This window comes from Varroa destructor, unplaced genomic scaffold (genome assembly GCF_002443255.2).
Source record: "Varroa destructor unplaced genomic scaffold, Vdes_3.0 BEIS01000002.1, whole genome shotgun sequence".
In the NCBI taxonomy this organism is placed as follows: Eukaryota; Metazoa; Arthropoda; class Arachnida; order Mesostigmata; family Varroidae; genus Varroa; species Varroa destructor.
Window position 1 is genome coordinate 17,402,265 of NW_019211455.1, and position 27,412 is coordinate 17,429,676.

Consider the following 27,412-nt stretch of genomic DNA (forward strand, 5'->3'; position numbering starts at 1 on the left):
TACGATTTCGATTGTACATTACGTGTAGCAACTTAGGGCATGATCGAGATATGATACGGTTATATGCTAAGCAGACTAAAACCAAACGTTGATTTCGCATTAGTATTGAGCTCATCAACTCAAAAAAAAAAAAAGAACCAAAAGTTTCGTACTACTTTTGCGAAATTTGACGTGCGATCTATAAGCGCCATCTTGTTTTCTTTCAATTGTATCGTCGCATGCGCTATAGCCGGCTGAATGCCCTCTAGCGATAGTTGAATACGGTGTCTGTATGAGTGCAACCACGATTGATTGTTATGTTTCTAATAGATCTCTAACCCGCAAACAATATGACAACGAAAAACGTTTCTTGTTAACCTTACGACAATTTGCTTTCAATAGCTTTGAGCGTCGTATTCTTTTGAGATCGTTATAGACGGTGCATATTAAGATGCTGCATGATGGACAGTGGAGAAAACAAGCGTTAAACATAAGTGCTTAAAATACGCCTATGTAGATCTACTGGTGTGATCGAATCACACGAACTCGATTGGATTTTACTAGAAATACGTACATTGTACACATTTGCTGAATAATAACACGACGATATGCAATGCTCAGCCTCTATTCACCTGTTCACCGTGGTCTCTAACACTAACAGTTTATGGCGGGCGCGACAGTTTCAGACAGCTTTCATCTTGCAGAAATCCTCGTAGGAATCACGAAGGTCTCCAACTATGATGTATCCCTGCATCTCGCCTACCGCCCTGCTGAAGGCATCGCTACGATATCGCTCTACTTTCTTTGCTGTAATCGGTGCGAACGATCTGAGGCAGATGGCGAGAGAAAAGTGGACTCTTTCTTTTCTCCACGTTTTCCCTTCAGAGGGCGACGTGCGGAAAACTTCTTTCTGTGCACCGCTACTTCTTGCGTTCTTTCTTCTCTCAGTCTAGTCAGTTTCATCCTAAGCAAACCTGGCCACCTTTCGACATCCTCATACTCGAAAGAAGCCGGTCACTCATCACCCACTTTTGCGATAATTATACGCCGACGCTCTCCCAGTGCTCATACACCACGAGATACCGACAGCTACTTAGCGCCTGGTGACAAGGACACCAAATAGAATAAAAAGTTGTTCAATGAATAACCAGCTGGTCCAGTCGGTAGGACATGGGCGAAAGGTAAGCACGGCCATAGTTGTGAGAGCAAGTGGACACTGTGAGTCGAGGCTACCGTGTGCCTGTACAGCGCGAGTCGATGTATGACCATGCGCGACTGAGCCGAGGAAGTGCTCCAGAATAGCAAATTCAAAAGCGAGCTATAGACTCAAGCAAAAAGAGGGAGGACAAGAAGGTCTAAAGGGGTTTATATAGAACTGCCAGTTATCCCGCCTTGTCGCGTTAAAAGGAACTGCAGATAAAAGGGAAAAGACGCAGGAGAGATCGAGACAAAGAGAGGGCGGAAATACGTAGAGAATAGGCGCAGCCACTAGCGGACTAAATAAAGGGGGAAGGAGGGCGCCGAAAAAGAAAATTCAAAGGGGAAAACCTCCTTCGTTCTTCATTGACGGTCATCCGTTTTCCCAGTGTGGAAATGTGCGCAGACAGAATGGATACTGGGGCTGTATGTCACTGGCTGGAGTGTGTTTAAGCGTAAAAGGGAGCTTAATATTTTTCTGGTAATTATTTCCATGAAGGTTGTGTGAAGCAACGAGCAGGTAGGGTTCGGTCCATCTCCCATTTTATGACCGCGTTGCTTTTCCTGTAATGCTTCCATGACAATACCTACCGCGCGATGCGACCCACGTGCGTGAAAAAGAACGATATTGAGGCAGAAACACACATGCATATATATAGGACGAGATCACGAGGGAAAAAATAGCGTAGAACCGGGAAAATATTCCTAAGGCCTCTTAACTAGGTAAACGTGTGGCATACTTAGAGCTAGTGGAAACTAGAGTAGTGTTGTGGGCATCATCGCTAAGACCAACGACCACAGAAGGAGGACTCGATTGAGGCAGGGACAAGGCAAGAAAGCGGTTTTACCATCCACCTTTACTTCGCACTCGTTACCTCCTCCCCTACTCTGCAGCGCGTGGTAATGCCTAGCGGCTCGCATAATTACCCTAATGAGAAACCTTCACCAGTCATTCTACTGAGACGAGAAAAAAGGACGGATAAGATCTAAAAAATGCTAATACCATCGTGAGTACAATATAGCTTAGCTTAGATGAAGAGCGCAATGGGTTAAACGAGATATGAAGGTGGGGAAGCATCGTTGTTTTCGTCATAGCTTTACTGAGAACTGTTTCTCTATTACATAGGGAACCGACACCTCTTATAGCCTATTATATAAGCCATAGGAAGTGTCGGTTTCTTCAAGCGTACATTTCAAATATGGAATAAGGGGCTTGCGATCTCGTACCTGAAAAACGCCGATCCCGGGCAACAGAACCTTCACTCAAGGCTACTCTTTGTCCCATCTGTTTTTCTACTCCGGTCTACCCTCACTTGCATAACCTCACCAGCCAGCGTCACTAATAGAGAAGTCGAGAAAACGAATAACGGAGTAGCCGGCGGCGACACTACTTAACATTACAGCGGCCCACCAGCACCATGACACAGAGAGACGAGGAACGACTAAAGACAAGCAAGCCAAGCAAACTGCTTTACCGCTGGCCAAACTAAGCAGAGTTCAGTTAGTAGCACTACAACCGCTACCATCATCTTACGATAATAGCCTATGGCCAGAGGGAATGCGATCATACTGCAATGACGTCAATGCAGTGAACTGTGGCAGAAGATAGTGCAGGGCAGGCCAGCCATCCTCCTTACCGATTACAGCAACGCCAACAGGAAACTAGCATTCGTTTTACTTCACAATGATGATAACGCTCGAGATTATAGCGTAGCCCTAGGGTGGCCACGGCGAATTAGTTGTTTTGGCCTCCTGTCGCCGCCTATCATCGACTCAAAAAATATTGGAACATCATCATTGTCTCCTAAGTTACTAATTCCGAATGTAGGGCTGAGGATGCATCTTGCGGGCGTTATCGTGTTGCGAGCTCTCGCTTCTGCTACGGTTACCCCGACTGTTATTCGAAGAGGGCATATGTTTCCTGACCTAGCTTCCTGGCAGCTCGCACCTCGATTTACTATTTCAACATCTGCTGTAGACCGCTTTGCTATTTGTAGTCGTACCCATATATTCCGGTTTATACGGTAGGACACTTGGCCGATTATGGAGCCGCGTCTACACTATAGTTAACATTTCGAAACAACAAACGGTATTAGTGCATGCGAAATGATAACGCAAAAAGTCACATGTTTAGGTGTGACGCCTCACCAAAAAAAATAACAACAGTACTTTTAAAACATTCAACTTAAACGATATCTTTAGTATCACAGTAATTTAATTCCAATTACTAAAAGTGAAACTAATGCCTGAACCCGCATCCAATGTTGCGCAGGAAGTAAACGAGCGAACTAAATGCCCTGAGGCGCCCTGACAACGAAGGCCCTGTCGTAGAGTCGAGCAGGATTTGCGTCATAGCGTACTTCTCACTGCCTGGAACCATACCGCATCTCTGACTTTTCCTCTTTCTCTATCCGCCGAGACTTTGGTGAGATTGTTTTTTCACTCGTCACGCGCGGCATAGGGTAGACGGAAACCGTGCTCGTCAGCTTCATTTGTTGATTGTTATCGACGCCTTGATATCATACGCAGATTTGCGTTTGTATCGAGTTCGTCAAGCAGCGAACGTCCGTTTGCCCGGAAACAAAGCGTATTACTAAAGAGAAAGACGTTTATTTTAGAAGAAACGTAATGGATTATATAAGCCTCATCGTCGTTGTTGTTAAATCCTGTATCCCACGTGGCCTGGACATCGGTAAGATATTGCTTCAGTCATTTTTGTGGACTTCTATGTACTCATCTTTAATGCTCTATATCCAAGACACATATATGGGAAGAGCGCAAAACGCCTGCCTATTTTCTGTCAGGTAAATTTGTGAAATCTTTTCGCCTTCATTGCTTGATTTGATTACTTTACTTAAAGTGACGGACACAAGTACCTACAACAAGGTCGTGGCTACCCGTTAGCTTTAAGTTTGCCGAATAACAACCATAGCTGCAAAACTGTGTTTGAGAGGAGATAGATATTTTGCCGCGAATTTTTCAAATGAAGCATTTTTGTAAATGCGACACTAATACTTTCCGGCATAATTTGCACCCAAACATTACGCATTCGATTGGTGTACCGCTGGTTCTGTCCGAGAAGGTTATACTGTAAATTTAATACGATTGGAATAGTATGATCCGATGTAAGGCACTGGATGTTAGCTGAGATGATCTTAGCTGATTAGATCAATAGGGTTTTATAGTGGGTAGCTATTTAGAAGGCTAAAAACAATATATTTTATACGCGTTTAGCTCACGAAGGCTTCACTGACTGAAGATACTAGCCCGTATGTCAATGTTTCAATGGTCAAACAATGTTTCGTCCCAAACCAATGAAAAATGAACTTAGCCAGCGCTTCCGATTTCTCGATATGACGATAAAGCACTTGTAAGTCCAAAAAAGTATATAAGCTACATTTAAATAAAACAGTCTTCAATGAAGATTAACCGTAACGTTTCTCGCGGACGCGCTTATTTGACATAGCTACAATTAACATTGACAAGGTTTTTATTTGGAACTAAATCGTTCGAAAAGGAAATTTTGAAAGAAATCTTCCCATAAATTTTTCAACACCAAATGTAAATACGGTAAAGTTGCTACTACCCGCTGCAGTTTTGCTTCAACAAGCTAGGCAAATAAATTTGCTAGATTTAAACTTTGAGCTAATGGCAGGCCGAGTGTCCTAAAATTTAAGCTTCGAAAAAGGCACTTTTATAGATGTTTTTTTTACGCATAAGCTTAGCCTGACGAGAAGACTACGACGAAAAGTTTCAAGCTAAAAAATATAAAAGATTTTTTTGCAGCCTCTTATGTAAGGTGAAGGAAAGTTGTTTTTTAGAAGCTTTTCTCAATAATGGCTGGGACGTTATGAAATATTCAAATGCTGTTATACATATGCAAGGCTTGTCGTTACCGCATAGGTAAAGTGGCGAGAGCCGTTCAATTTCAATGTAAATAACATTGATACTTGTAATAAAATATATATCATATTCAACATATAAAGTACGCTTTGTTCACTTCTAGCTAGAACGACCGTTCGTTATTTTTTTAAACGTTGCTAGCATTTCAGCTTAAATTACCGTCTCTACGGCTATGTTTGCAAAGCGGCTCTTGCATAGCCCCCCTTAGCCAGACATTCATCCGACACGTATACATAGACGAGGCAATCAAACACAATAACCGATCCGAATAAATCCTCTCTATCAGATGGCTCTTTGTTAGAAGAAGGCTTCAGTAGACCTTTCTGTTAGCTGTGTCAAGCTGACCTTGCCCTGTGGGATAAATTGTATATACAAGCAGCCGAATAATGGGAAGCAGAAGGAAACAGAAGCCTTATGAACAGAAGGAACAAAATCCAGTGCGAAGTAAACACTCCGGACTTTACGATGTTAAAAAACTAGTGCTTCTCTGTTGTAGAGTGGAGGGTGTAGAGACGGACTTGAATAGCTGCTCTCAGAGTTCGTCCTCAACTCAGCGGCAAACGTTCGCCGCAATTTTCAATAGTTTTGATGTCAGTCGTAGCAGCAATCAATTCATATTAACGTTCCTGTTTTCGGCTTGTTCGTTTAGTTCGGTCGTCCGTTTTATTCCGCTTCGTATGCGTAAATATCGCCGTGCACGAGTGGACATGCACGTACTGCGACTTCAGCGGGGCCTTGTCCTTTACAAATGGGTCTTCAGTAATTTATTTAGCTGCGGTTGTATCAACAGCTTTATGTATCCGATCTGACCACTAAAGCAACGTTTGTTCAATTGTGTAATGTTTAATTTCGAATCAGGCGTTCTTTGCTCGTTTCGTTTCGTTCGTGCCCCCCTGAACTAACAGCAAGCGGTGCCAAGGGGTTAGATTACCTGCAAATGTAACGCTGCAGCAGTCCAACCAAATCGTGCCTTAAATACAAAATTAGTCGGTAGGGGGGCGAAAGGTTTGATTGGCGATCTCACGAGCTTAGTTTGGCCTTGGCCGCTTTGTCTTCGGCGTACGTTTTCGCTATTTTTCGTTCGTTACTGTGCTCAGTCAATGAAAGCATCTGTCCTCACTTCTTTTTCGAATCCGGGTCCTACCTGACTATTAAAAAGTTGTGATTTTCCCTGCTTTTTCCTTAGATCTGAAAAAGGAAACGTTGGGAAATCAGCTTATTTCGACTCTTATATTTATGGCTGCGATTATTGTCGACGAGGTATATACTCCGAGAGTCTTGTACGAATCGGAATCAACGTTGTTCGATAGGTTCAACTTTTTACGCCCGGTAAGTGACGACCTAGTTCAGCATTGATTTGAGCTTCATCAGGCAGTTTTTAGCAAAGCAAAACTTTACACAACTTCCTATTCCCAAAAGTTGCCATTTGCATCGGTGCGATGATGGACCTGTTATTGAATTCGTTGTAATGTCGTCTTCTAGTGTTCTTAGATGATTTAAATTAAACTTGTCGTAAATTTACTCATGGACGTTAGTAAAAGTGGCTTGCTCATTCACTTGTCTACTCTTGGGTGATATGAACAGCATTTTGCCCTTTTTAATACGCCTGAAATAGTCAGACAGAACCGTAATTGTCAAGTTAATAACTAATATAATTCACTATATGGGAACTTTTATCAGAAAGATTTGTTTATTATATGGGAACTTTTATTTAGAAAGATAATCTCTTCACGTAGGCAACAATAAGACGGTAATATTAAGCAGCGATAGTATCTAACCGTAACGATAATCGGCAAAATGCGATCTTAACCACTCAGTTTATATCCACCCGCAAGCTGATGATTGGCTGAACTTTAGTGGAGTTTTTTTGTGCAACGGTCCTCACTGGCGCTGCCGCCTTAAAGCATCCAAAGCTGAGTGTCGCTACTAAGCTCGTGAAGATCATGGTCATATTGGCTAAATCACTGGCTATTTCTCTGTTCATGACGTCAACGATTTTACGCTTTCAGACGGGCGGCATGCTCTAAACCCATATGATCGCAGTACGACCACGTATGTTCAACCAGCCACCCAGTTACCCAAGCAGCTATCCACGTAATTACCCTGATTTCTTTTTCGTTCTGCGCTCTGTTCTTATCGCTCGGTATCGAATCTCGGTCATTTAGCTGAGAAATAAGCACGAACGACATGTCAGTAGTGCGTTGCTTGGTGTGGGTTGCGTTGCTTTGATCGCCATCTGACGAACATCCTGCGGCCAGATTAGGTCTTCGACCTTCCCTTGCTCCCCACATGGGTCCCCTCTAGGATGAGTGCAGATTGATGAAACTAACACAGGGAAAGTCTTGCGGATCTTTAAGAAGGTGATGCGCTCGGTAACTGGAGTTGGGGGGGGGAGGAGGTTTCGCAAACCCCTCTTATCATATCGCGCTTCTCCGGAAGCTGCTACTGCTAAAATTGCTATCGTTGCTAGTAGCATGACGGTCGATTCGGTACTGCTTTCAGTACCATCTTTTGATACTGTCCAAATGGGACTAGGGGTAAGCCTCGGCTTGCTATGGACGCTGTGAGTCTTACAGCGGCTTCAGGGTAGGCCGACCGGCCAACCGATCGATGCGACCTACGCCATAAGCTGCTGATCCAGTCACCGGCGGCTGATGACTCACTTTAGTTACTATCGCCCCTCACTTGCCATAATCGTGCTTGCCGTGGCAGTGGTAGCGGTGGGCGGCGGTGGATGCAACTACGTCGTCCTTTTTTCCTGCTAAATCTTCTCGTATCGCTGCTACTTGCGTGATTTTCGGCAAACAGCGCAGTTCGTTGATTTTCCTTGTTTTTCTCGTTGTTCTTTTTTCGCGCCTCTTGTAATTAGTGATTGTCATCTTCGCTGTTACTAATGAAAGTACGGCGCTGTCTTGTAAGTACTAAATGGACGTAGCAGATAAAAAAAACACGGCACTTCAGCAATTAGCAGCAGAAACAGTTACGCAGTCAGAGACGTTTGTTAGTTGCATGCAGGCCTAATTCTTGGATCAGAATAATAACAAAATAATAAAAATGGCTCTAAAAACCCCATAAGGTCTGACTGAAGCAAAGTAGCCACTTCCCGTACGTGACAAGGTGCATTGTAAGAAGGATTCGCAACCACATGGCCCATATCGTTACTTACGAGCATCTCCCACTTTTTTTACTTAATCCCGTTTTTTTTTTCTTATACCTGTAACTCCATAATGCACGAAAGCCCTTCTGAACTCGACGTCCCCTCTAGATTACAAATACGCACTTGCATTTTGTCTCTTGTAAAACATGTCAAATTGTAATACTTTTAGAACCAATCAATGAAGAAAACAACCCGGAATGGACAAGTTTACGAGTGTTATTCTTGCAATATATCCCTCCGTTTCTTGCTGCTGCCGCTAGCTTTGCGAACACTTGGCACATCGCATGGCAGTATCTTTCAAACCATGCCCGCGCTTTTTCAGCGACGATGAGGACAAGGGGGACGTGACTAATGACTGGTCTATAAAGGATACCACGTCATACTCCAACCCTCGGACTGAATTCGTGGATGCTGCCGTCAGCAGACATCTCACCACTCTCTTCAGTCACTACGCCATTGCTGTATTCATTCGCCGTTCGGATATAAGAGGGTACGAAAGGATATGAACAGTGACATAGGCTGAGTGGGACGACGTTGCTCTTCGAATGAGGCCATTGCGGGTGAAAACAGGAGACCAATACCTCCGGGCCTGCAAAGGTTCATGTGAGAACGAGCAGGCTCGAAGAGCAGGGAGGGAGGGAGGGAGGGAGGGGTAGTAGCGATATCCTGTTGAAGCTCGGTCATTATTAGGGGCCTTCGAAAACGAGTGTTAAAGAAAGAGAGATGTATGCGATGAAGTTATGCGCTGATTTAACCGGTACGATGACTAGACGAGTCGCAATGGATTTCCTGATGGCTTACCCTACACTTGCGCCCCGTCCTTCATACACCGCTGGAGCGCTCCTAGCTCACGAGTCCGGTAGTAGTAGCAGCGATCATTGGAGTGGCAGTTGCAACAACAGCATTGAGATGACAGAAGCTACAGCGTCATTGCGACTGCTCTGGTTGTTCCGTTCAATGACGCAATTCATTCGTTCCACAAGCAGAATTTAAATCAAGCTCACAAGCAGAATCATCGATTATTGGTATCAACGGTGTGTGCGATGCCAACGTGAAAAGTGCCTCGGGCATAGCAGCTCCACAGCCGTCTTAAATGCCTCTCGATTTTTCTATGCGCAGCTTGCTTCCATGAAGGTCGCGCACCGCCATTACCAGTATCGTATTCCTCTCATTGAGGTAAACGTCGGGGCATTGAACGCTCGCAAAAATAGTAGACAACACGATGTCGATGAGACGTGTACGATCCGAATGAAGTCGACTTGTGAGAGTGCGGACGGTAGAAGACAAAGCATCGGCCACAGTCGCCGTCCACTGCAGCCACAAGTGGCTGCAATTGAGAAGCTGTCTCCATAGTACAACTGCCTACGCTGGAAATACATTGGATGTCTAGCCTGCAATCGTGGTAACTGTACTAGTGTAAAAGGGGGAATATCAATCACTCTTGGCGTTCACCCATTTAGCTCCATCGTGTGTGCGCTTCAGAAATACAACTTTGCCTTTGCTGTTTGGATCACCATCGGTACTATGGCCGCTTTTTCATATGGTAGAAGCTGGCCAGGTTTTACCCGACATTTGCACGGAACAATGGCGGTTTCGAAAATTGAATTCTGTTTATAATTATGCCATAATTACGATAATTTAGTCGAGGAGAACACTTTTGATAGATAATACAATTTTAAAATATTATCGGTTATAATGTGAAGGAACGAGGACGAAGATCGTTCATCCATTCACTTTAATCGAACATTCTTGCTTGATTTTTACAATATAGCGTTTCTTCGTTACCAGAATATCAATCCCATAATGTTAAATTGTTTACTTTGATATGGCAAATAATTAAAATCAAATAGATTATTCTGTACATACAAATGCATTGTTAAACTGTATATAAGTTTAATTGTTCTATACAGCTCGGAAGTTACGCCCCCTTATCGATACCTTTGAACTTCAAGAAAAAGGTAGATGCATTTGGCAAATAATCATAATGTCCCTACGAATGAAGTTGTTACCGACTGCTTTTCAACAAAAGCATAGATTCTTCCTTTCAAATCCTCCCCTTGAAATCCTTTCAAGGTGACCAATGTATTATGGTTGTTATACTTTATTGCGAGTGGTCTGAGGACTTTCAGAATCAAAAGACCTATAACGCCTCTCTTATGAGCAAAAGGTCCGATCGCACTTTTATGCTACCGATCTATGCTTCTTTAGCCAAGCTCTGATGGTTCGCTGATTTTTGATTTTGTAAGTAATCTTTTTCCAATTTCTTCATGAAAGTCGGCTAAGGGTTCGCCAACGACAGCCGCTGCAACAGCAAAATCAGCTCTCTGAACGATGTAGTGGAATTTCAAAGGCGACACCTGCTGTGATTTGCTTACAATCGGCAGATGGCAAGATCTACCAGTTTACTAAGCCATATTAGGCGGTAATAATTTGTAAAAAGGAGACATGATTTCCAGTGAAGATTACCCGCCTAAGTTCAAGACGTTTAACAGCGTCCTCAAAACTCAACGAATTTTTTCAGCCCCTAGCGCGATATCTGTATGTATGGAAGTAGAGGAATATTTACTAGCGGCTTGGATCAAACCGAGGTTTACTTCAATAAATATCGACAGATAAACAGCACTATCGTAGTATACTAGAAACGTGTCTATTTCTGAAGCAGAACTCTTTTATTGTTTCATGCTTATTGTGTGCAACAGTAAATCTTATACGAAGTTCCCCATTGAGAAAAAACTTCAATAAATTCCGACGCCCAGAAATTGCTCATTGGATTCCAATGGGAAAGCGGTCCCATAGAATCGCGAAGACAGAGCCAGCCACGAATATGACCAACTCCTTGTGTATAGAAAACTCGTCGTCCGTCGGCTCTTTCCGTTTATACGTAGAATGGATACGTTTTTGTTCCTGGGTTTTATTGCTGGGGCAGAAAGCATACAACATGCATTTGAGTTGAGGTCGCCCATGCGATTGGCTTGTTGCAGCATGCGGTTCCTGAAGCTTGAAGCCGGATGGTAACGCAGGCAAAGTTAATCGTCGAAATACGTCGTGGCTTAATTTGAAAACATGCTGTACACACAAGCAACGAAATCGTGCCCACCTTCAAAACAACCCGGATAGCTTTATACATTGGGAAATGCAGAACTGCGGATCTAACTAGAGATATTTGGCTCTACTTACAATTTGTAGTATGATAATGGCAAATCGTCAAAAGAAAAAAAACTATGCCTCGCGTAAGCTTGCTCAGCGTTTTTGAGAAGAGTTTTTAAAGTCAATGATAATATCTTATAAACACTATTGTGCCCCGGATCAATCGCTGTTCACTCAACGGCTACTTGGGTTAGCCCTGCCTACGCTCAAAAACCTTCAGCTACCTGGCGAAGTAAAATTCTCATGAAGGTCCAAAAGAAACATCTCTACAGAATTACGATACCAACTAAGACTTCGCGTGCCTCTCTGCTTGCTATATATATATATATATATATATATATATATATATATATACATAAATCCTTTACCAAGGCGAACCGGACGTTATAGGATCTTATTGTAAACCGCCGATGGGCATGCAAATAAGTGCGGAATGAAAAAATTAAAGCTTAGGTATCTAAAAACCTATTTTCTGTGGCGTATCTACTCTTATGTGGTAAAATTAATAATTACATATAAAATTTACCTATATTTGAAGTAATCCAACAATTCATAATCGGAATACAGGTATTGCATGAAAGCTACCTACAGATACACAAAAAGAGACCTTTTTAACTCGCTGTTCCTCTCGTTACGTAAACACATATATTTGTTCAAAGTAATTTCCAGCAATAAAAAGTGTACACACCTATAATGATGAATACATGGGAAACTCGTATGAGTAGAAAAAAACTTTTAAAGTACAAACTTGATAACATTCTTACGAAACGTCTTAGATGACCTATGAATCATACATTCTCGTAGCTATGCTAGGGTATTTCACAACATTACTTAGTCCGCAGGCGTGTATATGTTGATATCCCTCCCCCCCCGCTATCATCGCACTATGCGGTGCCGAAAAAGCCTGTCACGATAGGCTACAATCCACTGGTGCATGAGAATAAGATACAACTGAAGAAAGGCTCATACTACAGTTTTAAGGTCGGTGGCCTATATACATTGAGATCACAAAACGAGACCGCTGCTGCTGTCGTTAGTGTCTTTATACGCCTCCCCACGAACTATTCCGTTGATGAAACATGACGATCTGGTCATTGTGCCTGAACACACGTCCCATACGAAAACCTCCTGCACTTTTTCTGTACGAACGGGGCACCAGGATCGGCCCTACACTCAACGTCTAGTGCTAGATCGTTTGAGCCGTTCTAGCAATACCCAATCGAACCAGTCGGTACTTCTGCGATTCCCATATACTGAAAAGGAAAGTTTCTGGACAAGTTGTGCATTATAAGTCAATCAATGTCTCTTGCACCGACTATCCTACTGATGCTTCATTTCCTAGCTCGTCTAGGCAAAAAAAAAAAAAAAAGAGAAATTATCTACAGAGGGTCGTTCTGCTATTATGAACTAGAAATCATCAGTATTCATAACCTATTGGTACCACCTATTGGAACCTATTGGTACCTATTGGTATACCAATATACTGTACGGTATTTCAGGGAACAATCCACATAGTTCTTTATGTCAGGTATAGACGGCGAGTGTATAGTTTTCCCTAATCTAAACCAGCTGCAATAACACAGTCGATAACATGAATTATCAATACTGCTATCAAATATATGACTCGTTGAAACAGTCCCAGACATCTTAATGGCTAACGGAACAGCTGGTAACATTTGCTTGACGATCGCGATCACTTTGAACGATCTGCATATATGCATGTAGCATAGCACGCAGTTTCAATATCCTTGCGGACAGCGCGAGCTAAGCCCTGTTTCTTACTTTTAGAGTTTCATCTTATTGATATTATCCTGTAATATCGAATGCTATTCTAATAACGTATCTTCTATCTCACCTAATCGAAATTCATCCAGGGCACTCGGTTAGTTTGATTTTTTTGAGTGCTTTAAAGAAGGAAGTAGTGGCTTTTTCAATAACGTGACGCCCCGTCGTTCTAGTGCAAATTGTAGAGCACTCTACCTCCTTCGAAATGAATCCGCTTGCGGAATTACTTCCAATTGCCTGCTCACATATTCATCTATTTCCTTGGCTTCAAATAGGCAGCAGCAGCAGCATTCACTGGCGTTCTGGTCAGCCGCCACCCATGCGTCTAGTATGCTACTGTTTAGCCGCTTTCCCAATCAGTATCGTCTGACGGCCGTCCAGCCGGCTCTATGAACCGCGGCAGTTGCGCCGTACAGCTGATCGTGCGCGAGCGAAGGCTTTCCAAGATGCAATGACCATTTAACGGTTGAGAGAACGGTTTTCTGCTGTCGGATTCTCGTTCGTTGCTTCATTTTTCTATTCGTGCTATTTCTATATATTTTCTATTCGGGTCTTCCCTTTTCCCATATTTTCCAACGCCTGCGCCTTTACTATTCCTAATGGCAGCCGCTGCTCGTCTGAGTGGTTGATTAGTGTTTTACCTTTTGCAGTCGGGACATGCAGCGCCGCATTACGACCCAGTACAGCGCCTATGGCTCACGGGGCCATACACGTTGGCTGGGTACGCGACGGCCAGGGATCCAAAAGGTGTATATAGGGAAAGTAATTGTACGTTGTAAAAACTTACAGATGCCCACTCACACGTTGATACACGCTTAGTGGCGCTGTTTACCAACAGGTTGAAGGTAACGTGACATGATAGCAGCCGCCTCTGTTTGGCGATTGAAGAGAAGTGAAGTCTAGTGCGGCCTAAAGCAGTCCGAGCACAGAGTACGAGGCGACGCCAGAGTGCGACAGGGTGTTAGTAGCAGCAGCAGTGATAACCAAAGATTTTTAGGAACGGATCGCCTGCTCCACAACGTTTGCACCCGCTGCTAGCTATACTCCCAGCCTTTTCCAGCTCTCACCGTGTTTTATTTTGCTCATCTTTTGCCAGCTATAAATTTTTTCTTTCTTTTACCAGCCTGTAGGCTAAAGGAGGTAACAGTGACCCCATACAGAAAACCTGACACTTGGTTTGACAGGAGAACCATTGACAGCTTGGCCACGCCAATTGAGGCTGAAGCTGGGTTCTGGGGCATTCTTCACACTGGTGTCACGTGCGCAGTCTCCCTAGCGCTTATCCCTCTCCGGTCAATCTCCGACCTCAGCGTTGTCTTCTGCCTCTCACTGTCGAATTGAATTGGTGCTGTTTTCATCTTTTAATGTAATTCTAAAGTGCTATAGTGACATGGAAGGCTGAAGGGGTACGCAATGTAACGCAACTATGACTGGATTTTGGAATAGACACCTGCCCGATATCTTTGGGGTGGAACATGATGATGTTTGCCGTTTATACTGGATAAAGTAAACCACAACAATGGCAATATGCAAGGCGAGCAAGTCCATCTAGCACAATGAGGTGAATCAGTAAAGATAACACGAAAAGCGACAGTTAGCAGTAACGTCTTAGTCCAAGCATCTTCAGAACGGCGGCAGGTCACCCTAATTAGACGCGCGCGCATAGGTATAGCGGCATCAAAAGCCCGAGCCAATAGCTTCAGTGTTTCTCCAATCCCTCGAGGCGCGAAATGTTCTGCACAGATACCTAGATAAACTAAGAAAATAGAAAAAATGAAAGTTTTAAGTGTGTGTCATACAAGAAAGACAAAACAGAGTATTGCGAACCCTAAAAGAGGCTGATTAAGCACTTTCCTAAGCTTATTTGAGAATTTACATATTAAAACTATAACGGTACAATAAAAATTAGCTATGTAAGATCAAAGGCAGCAGATTCGTCTTACTATGACCATAATCAAATTATATCCACAATTTATTATACTCTGGCATTTTTCTCGTCGTTGTTTTTAGAAATCATCACCTTCGATCCAGCGATTGCATACTCGCCACTTGCGTCGGTTATAATTTGCATTTACACGGATAAAGGGCATTTCGCCTACAGCCCGAACCCATGACACTTTTAGACTCAGTTTGCTAATCACGAGCTTCTAGCATTGTAGCTAGACGTGGGCAACGAACTTCCAACGATTTCCAGGTTTGGCAGAATGCGGTATTGAACCTGATTCGCCAGAGTGGTAGGTTACTGCAAGTCTGCTAGCACGTGGCGACTACAATAGTGACCTCACTATAGATAGCCTCTTTATAATCGACCATCAGATTTCGCATAGCGTCAAAGCCTATTATTCCTCAAAAACCCGCACCGTGTGAGCGGCCTAAGGCGTACAGCAGTCAACCATAGGGAAATTAAAGAACAATGCTGTAGATATGCAAAATTAATTCAATATTATATGGTCGCAACCTTACTAAGGTGTTTGTGTTGATCAACAAGTCACTGCACGTCTTTTTTAGGCAAAGCGTAACTGATGATTACATACTGGTCTATCAGTAAATAAAACGGGGCGACTGATAACGGTTTTATTATGGCTACGCAACATCACTTTGGACCTTAGGATGGTTGACGTTAAAAGCCGAGCACTATGCTGGAACTACGCATGGAGGCAGGACGCCATGAAGTCCAAAAGAGCAACGCTCTTCCCTCAAATAACAGAACGCCGTCCAGCTAACTGTTGGTCTTGGCTGGCCTCACAATAACACTAGAGCACTGCTGAGCACCTCTCAGCGGTTGAACGGGATGTCAACCAGCGTGGTTCCTTTACTGCCTTCGGTGCCACTACATTCGACACAATATCAGCGTGTTTGCTTTAGCAAATATATGGCTTCGTTACATCCACACGATATACCCCCATAAACCGGGAGTCTCCAACCGTCCCCGATCAAACCTCGAACGCCCTTTGTACCGCTGTTGGTGGTATGTAGACGGTAATGTGAGTTCCACAGCGTAGGGGTTGGTTTCGAAAGTATATGAATATACTAGCTTAGAAGCGGGGGGCTCTACCAGCGGCTGCCGATCTGCCCAGCCCTCGATTCTTTGAGGCGCACGTCACCAGCTATTGCTAGCAAGGCCACTTCCCATAAGAAGGTTGCAGTACGGTTCTCCTTTTCCTTCTTCTACACTCTTCCTGTGTCTTAACCTCTTCTCAACTGTTTGCTTATTCGCATCCTTTAGGAGAAAAGCGACTTCTTTCTGGCATCTTGTTTCCTCTACGTCGTAGCCGTCTGATCGTTGCAACCTAGACCAGAGCGCCTAACCTAACCTAATCTTGCCTACATTGGCTTCCAGCTGCGAAGCCGCCACTAAGCAGCTGTAGCTTTCACCTCGCATGCCCCTTTCACAGGAGGCATGGTTTACGAAAGGACAGTTAGGCCTAGCCAAATATCCAGGTATAACTAACCACCACGACAGAGTTGCATTGCAGAAATACAGGATGCAAAAAATTACATTTCTCAAGTAATTTTTTGCACATTTTTCTTAAAAGTGGGCGACCCGGGTAGACAACAACGTATGTGAGCATATTGGCGTCAGCAGACGCATAACGACCTGTTAAGCTAATATTGTCTCATAATCTCATACTATTATTTGTGCGGAATACACGTAACGGTACTAATACGTAGCGATACCGTAAGCTACTGCGTTTTAAGACATAAACGGAAAAACGGGTCTGCTCCCTTTCAGTATATACATCAAGCTTGCTTTCAGATTGTGTAGTCCTTTGAGAAGGAACAAGGAGATATGGGACATCTGGCAGGAATTTGCTTGCGTCTACCACCAATCGAAATGTCATTATATTTCTGAATAACGAACAGATCGTGAAGGTCTGGTCCATAAAGATGCAACAAATGCTCAGAATGCTCAGATTAATCTGTATCTATCGATGATGCATCAAGTAAAAGTCAGTTCAGCCTATTGGGTATACATCGTATATTTACGGCTAATTTTATCTAGGTAAACACGAAGCTGTAGCAACCCGATTTACGTCATTTCATAAGATATTTCCTCTGAGTTAAGCAAATACGGGCCGATTTCCTCGTGTACACGGTTTATGCTGCATTAGTTTCGTTCATGCCTCATGAATCCATGCGCACATCATTTGTTTTTGACATCTGTAATTCTTTCATCTGTCCCCACATTTTTAAAGGGACTAAGCTCCGCGGTAACGCGTTTGCTTGCTAACTCGAAAGGCACTCAGGTGGTCAAAGTTCGAATCTAGAAACAGGTGCACTTTGATCTTCCACTGACGACCCGAATGCCAATGAAGATAGTATTCTGTTCTTCAGCTCGTTCATACCTTCTAGATCGCTCATATCGAGCGCTCGACCCTGATAGACCCTCAATGTAACGATCAACAACAGCACCGAGTTCTGTCGTAGACGAAACAGCTGAAAGTCAGCTAGAGAATGCGTTTGGTAAAATATCAATGTTTTTTTGAAATTGAGAAAATATTAGATAAATAGTCGCCACCAGTTTAGTTATCAACAGACCTGTTACTCCGACAGACCGTTCTGTGATTGCAGCTTTATGTATTATGAATTAAAAAGTGCTGAAATATTCTATTCTAGTTAGGACCAGAGGCAAACAAAAACTAACAAACGTAGGCAAAGCTGGTTCGCAATTCCCTTACCTTCATCCGTGAAGTGCGATGACACTGCGAGCTAAACGAAAGCACCATTTAGATATGTGGTAAAGCTGCATGCTCTAGATATCTTCTCAGAAAGTGTGGCCAAATCAGGGCAGTTTGTGACTTGTTTGTAAAGATCGGGTTTTTAACCGCTTAAACATTAAATAACGTCCTAGATCACATGCATACCTACTATAATCCGCTATAATATTTCATTGTGTATTTAGATAATCCGTGTAGACCAATGTTAAGTTATATTACGTTTAGTGTTGATACGTTCGTCATGTCACGGTTGATTCTGTATACTATAAAACAGTATAGTTTTAGTCCTATCTCAGGATTCGAATGCTGTAGTATTAGCCTAAACTCTCGGGAGTTGTTACTGGGTAAGTGGGAAGAGACCGAGTGGCATAGGGATCGGATATAGAAAGAAAGCCTTTTCTCTCGTTGAAAGCTGCCCATGAGGCGCGCGGACCGACTCCTACGGCGTTCTGTCCTTTACCCACTTTGTGCTATGGAAGTGCTTCTTATTATTGTTATGGCTAAAATTCCAAAGCGACCTTGATGGATTGCTCTACCGATTGCCCTTGCTCTGTTTACCCGATGTGATCTGGTTGCCGCCCATCGTGTGTTGCCTCCGTAACGTTTTCCCTGTACGAAAGAGTCAAATCGTTCGTGCTGGAGTGGCCGCGCGTATTTACCATTCTTTCGTTCGCGCGAATTTCTTCCTGTTTTTGTTACATCTGCTATGACTGACAAATACCATACGATACAGTCTTTTAGTTTAGTAACTACTGCTGATTAGGAATATTGAATTTGTCGGTTATGACTAACCAGTACATCAGCCTACAGAGTAGGTAAATGAATCAATAAACACTCACTACTTACGTTGGCGATGTTTAGAGAAGGCATTGTTGAAATAAACGTGCATGGTCGTATCCACTGAATCAAGTTTTGTCAAGGAAACGATTGAGGACGACACGTTATATCTTTACGCGTGCCCATGAAGGTTTAGGACATATGAAACGGTGGAGATTCGATATCATACCTAGGTTCACTTCTTTTTCTGCTGAGGGCCAACCTTGTCCGAAACATTACTCAACATCAGTCCTATCAGAAACAGTTACTTCTTATGTTTTCTTTAGTAGCATATTTTTCATAGGTATATATGCAATTTACATATGGTGGAGTGCTTACTGCCGACATATTTGCTGATATTTGTATCATCGCTAAGTATTCATTTATAATGATCTCAGTATAGGTCGAAAGAAGGTTCTGTCGACAAATACGAAACGAAATGACCAAACATGAGGGGCCTCTGATATGAGCTCAGCAGACGCTAAACGAATGAGTTCTGACCGTAGCGATATCAATGGTATAACGAAAATCGATGATGAGTCGGCAACGTCCACGATAGACAACGACCGGAAGGAATGGCAGCTATTGTTCAAAGGGCCAACACCAAGCTGGTAATTGTTGAGTGAACCTATAGCTTGTGCTAATTGATTATCAACGAAATGTATGCTCTGTGTCTCCATTGTTCCATATCACAGAGAGTGTTAAAGATGATGGAAGTTAACTGTGGCAAATTTGGACAACGAACCCGGCTTCTATAGAACAGATCAGTGATTTTGCTCCAACACGCAAACGAACCAGAACGGAAAGTCGCAATAGCAATGAACAGTTTGAGGCGGATCCGTGGCATATCCAGCTATCAACCGGCTTTTGCGCGGAAAGACAGCGGCTGCGCTTAACACCGTTATCACCAACCGTCGCCGCTCAGCAAAACTCTGACATCCTTGTTACCACTGTCGTGAACCAAACATCACTGGCGTTTGTTAGACATGACGTCCGGCTGAAAGGGGCTACAGGGACTACATGCTTGGTGAAAACCACCAGGGCGACCGTGCTTGCTTCGATTGTTAGCCCTGATCGGGAGTTGGTAGACTAAGTTGTCGAGGAAAGATTCTTGGGTGTCGCTTTTGCTAAAGGTTGCCTTTCTGTCTTTCCGCTCCTACAGTGGCGTGCGGCGTCAGGAGCTGCTAGGAATTGTTAGGAAGCTTCTGGGTTGCCGGCGGCGGCAGAGCAGCGGCCGAGCTGACTACGGCCGATTGGAGTCCATTCCATTGGTCGATGGAAGGCGACGCTTATGTTTGCACACAGAACATAGGCGCGCCTTCTATCTTCTCTTCGCCCGTCGATGCTTGGCGAGCCATAATACAGCCCCCACGCGAGTTCAGCATACACACACATATAACGATGTGAGGTAAAGATAGGCAAAGAGAAATCGAGAAACGAAGACAGGAAGGAGTCGAGAGAGTGAAAGCAAGTGAGGCGGCTGGAGATGGAACAGGGACACAAAAGGCATTGTCACCACCATCGCTGAAAGACGATTTGCCAGTGGTTCTTGCTCGCAGTTCGCCGCAGTCGACAGTGACAGCGGTATGTGATGGCCCAGATGGGACGGCTTAGCCTGATGGTAGCCTGCGGGAAAGCAATGTTCCACGAGGCTATAAACAACGAACTAGGCTGTGGCAGCGGCCGAGTGCCCGGATTCGCCGTTCTTCATTCTCTTTACCACAAGAGGGAATGACATCGCATTGAACGTTGGTTGAGAATCTTATCATTGGTATACTCAGGCCACTGTACGATATGTGGCTGTGGCAGTTGCTGGGGCGACAGACAATGTCGAAGCATTGGACTTGTGGTCGCAGGAGTCCTAAACATCGTATTCGTTGTGATAGTAACGGTGGCCGTCGTTGTAGGATTTCGTCCCAAGAAGCAGCTGCATAAGCAAGCAGCGCAAGCAGACAGCATGACAGGTCATGAACCCACCAACGATCTATGCTAAGGCACGACTAAGCACAAACCCGAGCTAGCAGGGCACACAGAAAAAAGCGTTCAGTGCACCACACCGGCATTCCTTCCCTTGACGGCTTCACCGATTTAAGCCCCTCCGCCCACTCCCTCCCGAGAATTGCCCTCAACGATAGAGATCGCCTTACAGTTGTTATTATCGCGAACCGCGCTGTGCCTTGGCCGTAGGCGCAGGCCTAATAGTAAATTGTGCCTATTGGCTAAAACGCGGAGTCCGGCCTGCAAGGATGTCAACCAATACGATAGGCGACACGACCGAACGGAGTAAAGAGGGATAGCGAGAACCACTGCAAGTATTACTCGTATGATTAATGTAGGAGCGTCCATTCATCTCCGCTAAAAACGCAGAGAATCGCCCAGAGCACAGTCGCTGCAGTGGCATGCTAGCAACGACCAGCAGTCAACGTCCGTAAAACCAACTCATCGTCCAAGACGGTTCTGACGACACAACGTTGGCTCCATGAGACGCCAAGAAGTAGTCTCTTGGCATTCGTCTTTCCACCCATACCAGCAGATCTGCAACCCACAATTTCTGCAACTACGACCGTCGCGACTACTCGAAACGCTAAGCAGCACACCGATACGGCACAAATCAAGCAAGTCTCGGCATCAGCGCGATACTAACGATGGTAGCCAATCCCGACCGGAACACGCAGTGGCAACGCTGGCTTGGCGTGGGGCAGTAACATTTCTACGCATCGGAAGGTGCGGCAGAAGTAATAGCAATAGTGACGCAGGTTGGAAAAAAACCTTGGCCACCGACAAAGCTTGTAAGGACGAGTGGTCAGGGGCAATGTTAAGGACGTCTGTAACCATGACCGCGGCAATCAGCGACGAGAACAAGAGGAAGTAGCAAAGCAGGTGACACGAAACTATTGCTCGGCGACCATTGGCAAAGACGTCCCTTTGTTTCATCGTATCATGCAAGCCTACGACCGATGTCCTACAAAGCTAGCGATATAGGCCAATGGGACAATAATACGATGGCGAGTATACGTCTAAAGCGACAGTATGATCAGGAGTCTGTTCCGGCGATGTTTTAGGACATGTAAGGATAATGACTATAAAGACAGCAGAGTAGAAAGGAAGACGCGTCTCAGGAATAAATACGGAACCTTTCAGCGGATTAGACCTTAAATAGTGACCCCCAGCGGTAGTTGTGGCAGTGGCACTGGACTACGCATACTTTAGCTAGTTGCAGCTCAGTCACGCTGTTTGCCACATAGTAATGTAGCTATATGCCTGTTTTGGTGATTCGATCTTACAATTAGTGTATATCCAACAGCGTTTTATACCGCTATAACGAAGATTGTCCTACCATAGGGTCCACCCATATGCCGCTGCCAGCCATAAGGAGGTATAATTATCCAACACATCTGCTCTCTCAGCCCTGGCAAACTAGGAAGGATTAAAATGGGGCATTCCGTCGTTGGACTACTGCTAAAAACCATCCACTATCGTTCTATTATCGTTTGAAGGAAACTACGACCAACCAAAAATACACAATATAAGGAAGAATATGAGACAGAAGGTAGTAGAAAGGATAATAATAAAAGCCAAATATAACTGCGGCTGCCACACACACCGCGCGTTTATAGTTTGGCTTCTCGTGTATTTCGACGAGCAAGAGACGAAGTGATATGGGGCCAATGGGTCAAATGAAAGAGGAGAAAAAAAAATTAAAATGTCGGAACAATATTGAAAGCAGGCCAATAAGGTCAGAGCTAAAGCTCTTCCACAAGTGAGAATTCCTCTAGCATCTTTAGATTCTGCCACTACACATGCGTGTTTCTAAACGTTATTCCTCTCGTGAAGCGTAAAAATTAGAGAAAATACAACGAGATCAATGATACGATTGGTGCGATGAAATACATGCGTATTTGGCAACACGCGATCGGGTTGTACTCCAGTGACGTAAACAGTCCGGGGCTTGACCGGTTTAAGCGTTATCGGTACAACCTGGGACACTGTTGTTGATCTCATGACTCCACGTGGAACATCGAAGTCTACCTGTCTTAGTTATATCTTTGAGAGGTCGACAAATCTCTTTCTATGGTTACATACTTCCTTTCTTTTTATCATAGAGCAGCCTTAACAACAGCGTCTATTATTGTTTACTGCCAATTTAGCTACGGTTTTAAGCAACTTACTTCACTTCTTACAACAGCTAGAAATGACTAAGGACTGCCGGGATTGATTGCGCTTGAGGTGAACGAGATGCCGGTGGCCTTTTTTGGTGGACTGAAAGAGGATCAATGAGGGCAGTGAGAGAATATGTGGAGGTAAAACAGAAAAGGAAATTTAATAGGAAAAAGCAGAAAAATTCCCCACTTTTGTTATTATTGTTATTGTTGTTACTTGCAGGACAGCCTCTAAATCTGAAACAATCAATCTGAGGCACTTGAATTTTAGCTGAATGTCATGGCTTTGCAGAAACATTTGCGTATATTCCGCGTATCTAAAAGTTGCACAGAATCGCAAAATCAAGCGAGAGAATGTCCTTCGGAAAGTAAACTTCAGTAAAAATGGGTATACAACAAAGCAACAATTAAAATTTGAGGCGTTCTTCTAAGATTTTTCCTTTGAAAGTGTATGGTAACACCATACGTACAATTATATCTTTAAAACAAGAAAGAATCCTCAACCTAATTCGAGCAGCATTTGTCTCATTCATGTAATGAGTGGTATGTCCACTTGAGCACTTTCTGGCTGGGCCTAAACCTGTGAGCACAAATACTTTCTGCTAAAGGCCTATTGCCGAATTTATGAACCGTTTCTAGTACATTACGAATTGAGCGTATCGCGGTGCTCATGCTGATCCAACGTACCTGCACGGTTGGATGACAGCAACAGTTTACACAGTATGAATTTGGATTGGTGACCTCAGCAGAGATTCCCTAGTTGCGAGTTTGGTCCTACATACGTTGCGGCTGGAACGGAAGCCTCGTGAAAACGTCTGTTGTATAGCTGGAATACACAACACACGTTTTTATCAAATGACCTTCTATTGACTGAGCTTCTATTATTAGGTCGTATCTTTCGCACGGTTTATGCGGTGCGTCCATCTAAAGCTTAACATTGGCACGTTCCTAATAATCCTTGAATACGAACTGCGTGAAAAAGTGCTGGACAGTCTAATATAAGCATTTAAATAGTACCTCATCAGCCGATTATTTGCTATTGGTTATAGCTTCGATTTACGTGCGCCTCGAGGGACGACTGCATGTCTTGACGTAATAACTTGAACGGCCAAGCGGTTTATTGAGAAGCGTGAGGGGTCACTGCTCTAAGTTCCGCCAAAGACACACGCTATACGACCTGTGTGAATAAAGAAGGTAATTTTTTTGTTAGTCAATTATTAAACCATCAATCAGCGGATGCTATTTTTCAGAGACGCAGAAGCTTTCTTTAATTTGATGTTTTTGCTTGCTATAGACTCTGCTTTAGTATGCTGTGTTATCACCGAGTCGTGTTATGTTCTATTAGAACGGTTGTCTCTTAAGATGGATATGCTGGACGAACTTCTCTCCAGAGCAGCGGCCATCAAGGCAAATCAATTAAACCAATAACTTATGCATCAATTGATTTAACTTTGTGCAATGTCGACCGCCAAATGGACAGATAACGCCAATGATGGTGACACTGCACTACCCTCTATCCTGCTTAGCGAACTGATCCTAAGAGACTCTTTGCATTTAGCAAGCCTGTCCTTTATAGTATCCAGTTAATGCTTCAGGAAGGTATCCTGTAGCTCTGCGTTGGAGGCCTTTTAATTACATCCATTACTCGAGAGGACTTACATCGTGGTCCATCGTACTTTTAGCACACTATTTACGGCACTAGAACAGTGAGCCTATTTTTTTTTTTTGTCATAGATAAGTAAACTTGGACTACTCTAGGATACGAAGTGATGGTCTTTGTAACGTTGCCGCTCCTTACAATGATCGAAGAATTTTCTTGTGCGTTGTTATATATTTCAGAATTAAAAGCGCCATTTTATTAAATAGTCACGGTATTAACATTGTTTTTAGAAAGATTGAACAAACACTTAGCAACTAGGCATATTCAGTAAAGTACGGAAGTCTTTTTTTGACCCGACAATTAGCACAGGTAAATTCAACATTCAGTTAACTAACGAAGATCTTAATGCCATTTCGTCGTTCGGTCCTATCAAAACAGGACAATTAAGCTTTTTCCATGATGTAAAAACTGCATTAAGGTTCCTTCTTTCCAAAAATCAGTACCTTTTTATGTTCTTTTATTGAAAATAATGAGGTTAGTTCTGCAATGCATCAATACATATAAAATACACGTACACATTCCCACAGGTATTCATAAACGTATATGGCCATAGAAGCACTCACAGCTGGCACCAACTAATGAGAAAACGATAATGTGACATGGTAGGACACTGTAGAATACATGGATAAGATAAAACAGCTAACATTTTGATTACGCTTGTCGTATCCCGTATCGGCGTAGCATTTTCCCCCAGTTCGTCTCACTATAATCTTGTTCTACTTAGGCGCAACCTGCAGACCTCTGGGTTTGTGGCGACGTTTACGTTGTTCTCAAATTGTCGTTGTCCTATTCGTTCTTCCGCCAGATGGCTAAGAAGCAACGGAAAGCAAATGTCTTATTCTGTATCTGTACGATACAATAAGCTTGCTTTGCGATGAAAACAAACAAACCTATCGTCCTTCGTTCTTCCTCCAGCTCAGTTTAGCTACCTTGCTTATATTCCGTTCGTCGCATATCATAGTTGTCCCTATTGTTGCAGTTGTTGTCGATTCTACTATACGATTTTGCTGTCCGGCACATGCACATCGTTAGATGTAGTAAACAGGATTGAATAAGGAGAAGACGAGGACGGGCCGAATGGCTAAAAGGTAAACGAACCAAGGGCTCGTTGGTTAGATGGTGACCAAAGAAGCGGAGCCATTATAATGACGGTTCGAGATTTGACAGCGAGGGAAAATGGGGCAAAGGAGGCGTTGTCAGCAGATACCCTTTTGCGCATGTCGGCGTCACGGCACTTTTATGCTAGTCTACATTTCTGAATTATATCGGGCCAGCACCCGATGTGCGTCCTTCGCGCGTGCAGGATCTGCCTCTTAAGCAACAGTAACTGCACAGGTTGGACGGCGAGCAACGACAGCGACGAAGCTTGTAGAAAAAGCGGAAGAGCAGTAGCGATTGTTGTTAGTCAGCTCGCCCAACTGGTTGCATATCCATCTAGCATTAGATATGAATAGCAAGCAAGTTAAATGGCCTACCGTTACGCTGGAAAGCCATAGCAAGCCGTTCGTTCCTTGCGTTCAAGGGCACACCTACAAGCGACAAACAACTTCTGTTGCGCATACCGATAGAGATGTCTCATTATACCGCTACAATATTTCAGAGAGAGCATGCATATTGCTCTGGTCTTCATCTAAAGTCCAAGAAAGTCAGCTGAGAGAATCGAAGCTATGATGATATTTATATTTGTGCTACTATAATATTAAATAGATAAGTATGTATACTAATGCTTCTTACCAAATCTGTGCTACATAAATCAATTGATGCATTTTTTCATCGTATCAGCTAGTTCATTTGTATCATATATATATAATCGTTTGCCTCAGAAACATAAAACAATTACCAAATATTATCGATTTAAAGGTTGATAAAAGTGAATATCTATAATTGTAGAAGATGGGCTCGACGAATAGCAGTAAGGCAACAAACCTATAAATATAGACGAACTCCAGTCGCCAAATTGCACACCAAGGATTTTGAAGAATTTGATTAATATGCTTCTTACGTACATATAAGATATAGTACAAGCGACGTAGGAGAAAAATGGGAAGGAACACCGCGTTTTTAGAGTATTGCGAGAACGGCATTTGCTCAAAAATTGTCTTCTAGCGAGATGCAGCCTGTTTCCGACTCAAATATTAACAGTTTCTGTTATAAACGTTTCTCTTTCTGTCCATTTGCAATTCGTAACGTGACATAGACAGGACAAATTCACATCGATCAAGGACCTTCCGTTTCTAGTACAGCATCACTGCTGCATCTAGAAAACACAAACGATTTTAAAGACACGCTATAAACACACATCCACCGATAGCAGGACCCAATGTTTTTGCTGCTTCTTGACTGCGTTTCTATGTTCAGATGGGCTTATCTGCGACTTACAATCAACGGCGGCGGAGGCAAGCGGTTGAACTCTAGCAATGCTTGCGTTTAGTGCAGATTCACCAGGCTGAAAGTACTGGGAAAGCATGCAATACGCGAAAGGGTCCGACGAGCCTTTGGAAGGCGCGGCGCAATGTTCCGGCCCGTAATCTAGCTCGTCCGATTGTTTTAGGAACAGTCCTGTACATTGCTGACTTGTGATTATTTGGTAGCGAGCGCCTTCTGTCCGACGTACTATGTTCCGTTCGGCCTTTGAGAAAACAACTCAGCACTTGTCCCCCATGATGGAAACTAAAGGCGGTTTTATGCTAAAAGGAAGGAAGAACGGTATAGGATGCAACGACCGACTTTGCACCATAGCGGTCCCGCCAACTACAGCTTCGTCTTCTACTGCACACTATCTACCAGCTACGTACGAACACTGGCGGTGGTGGATAATGGCTCGTCCATCGAATGAACTGAGGCAGCTGGAAAGGGCAAACGAACGGGTGAGGGTGAAAAAGATCAAGGT

The 27,412-nt window shown here is 43.6% G+C and overlaps 1 protein-coding gene and 1 long non-coding RNA gene across 19 annotated transcripts in view; one reads left to right on the plus strand and one right to left on the minus strand.

Moving 5' to 3' along the window:
* The window catches only part of LOC111245956 (uncharacterized), a 106,706-nt gene extending 79,391 nt beyond the window's left edge, over positions 1-27,315 (minus strand). For 5 of the 12 annotated variants that reach the window (XR_015322252.1, XR_015322254.1, XR_015322253.1 and 2 more), the window contains exon 1: positions 554-1,325. This is a non-coding gene — a long non-coding RNA (uncharacterized LOC111245956). Of the gene's footprint in view, positions 1-553; positions 1,326-2,403; positions 2,624-11,991; positions 18,496-22,871; positions 22,963-23,549; positions 23,689-23,879; positions 24,040-26,448 lie in introns of those variants that run through there. The other 7 variants (XR_015322244.1, XR_015322250.1, XR_002671538.2 and 4 more) reach the window with 6 other exon arrangements.
* LOC111245953 (solute carrier family 4 member 11-like) overlaps positions 1-27,412 on the plus strand; it is a 424,503-nt gene that overhangs the window by 271,225 nt on the left and 125,866 nt on the right. The window contains exon 1 of one of the 7 annotated variants that reach the window (XM_086981590.1): positions 3,509-3,868. The exons of the other annotated variants lie outside the window; for them this stretch is intronic. Within the exon in view, the coding sequence (XP_086837716.1) occupies positions 3,805-3,868 (64 nt within the window). The 5' untranslated portion in view covers positions 3,509-3,804. Of the gene's footprint in view, positions 1-3,508; positions 3,869-27,412 lie in introns of those variants that run through there. 7 annotated transcript variants of the gene reach the window in all.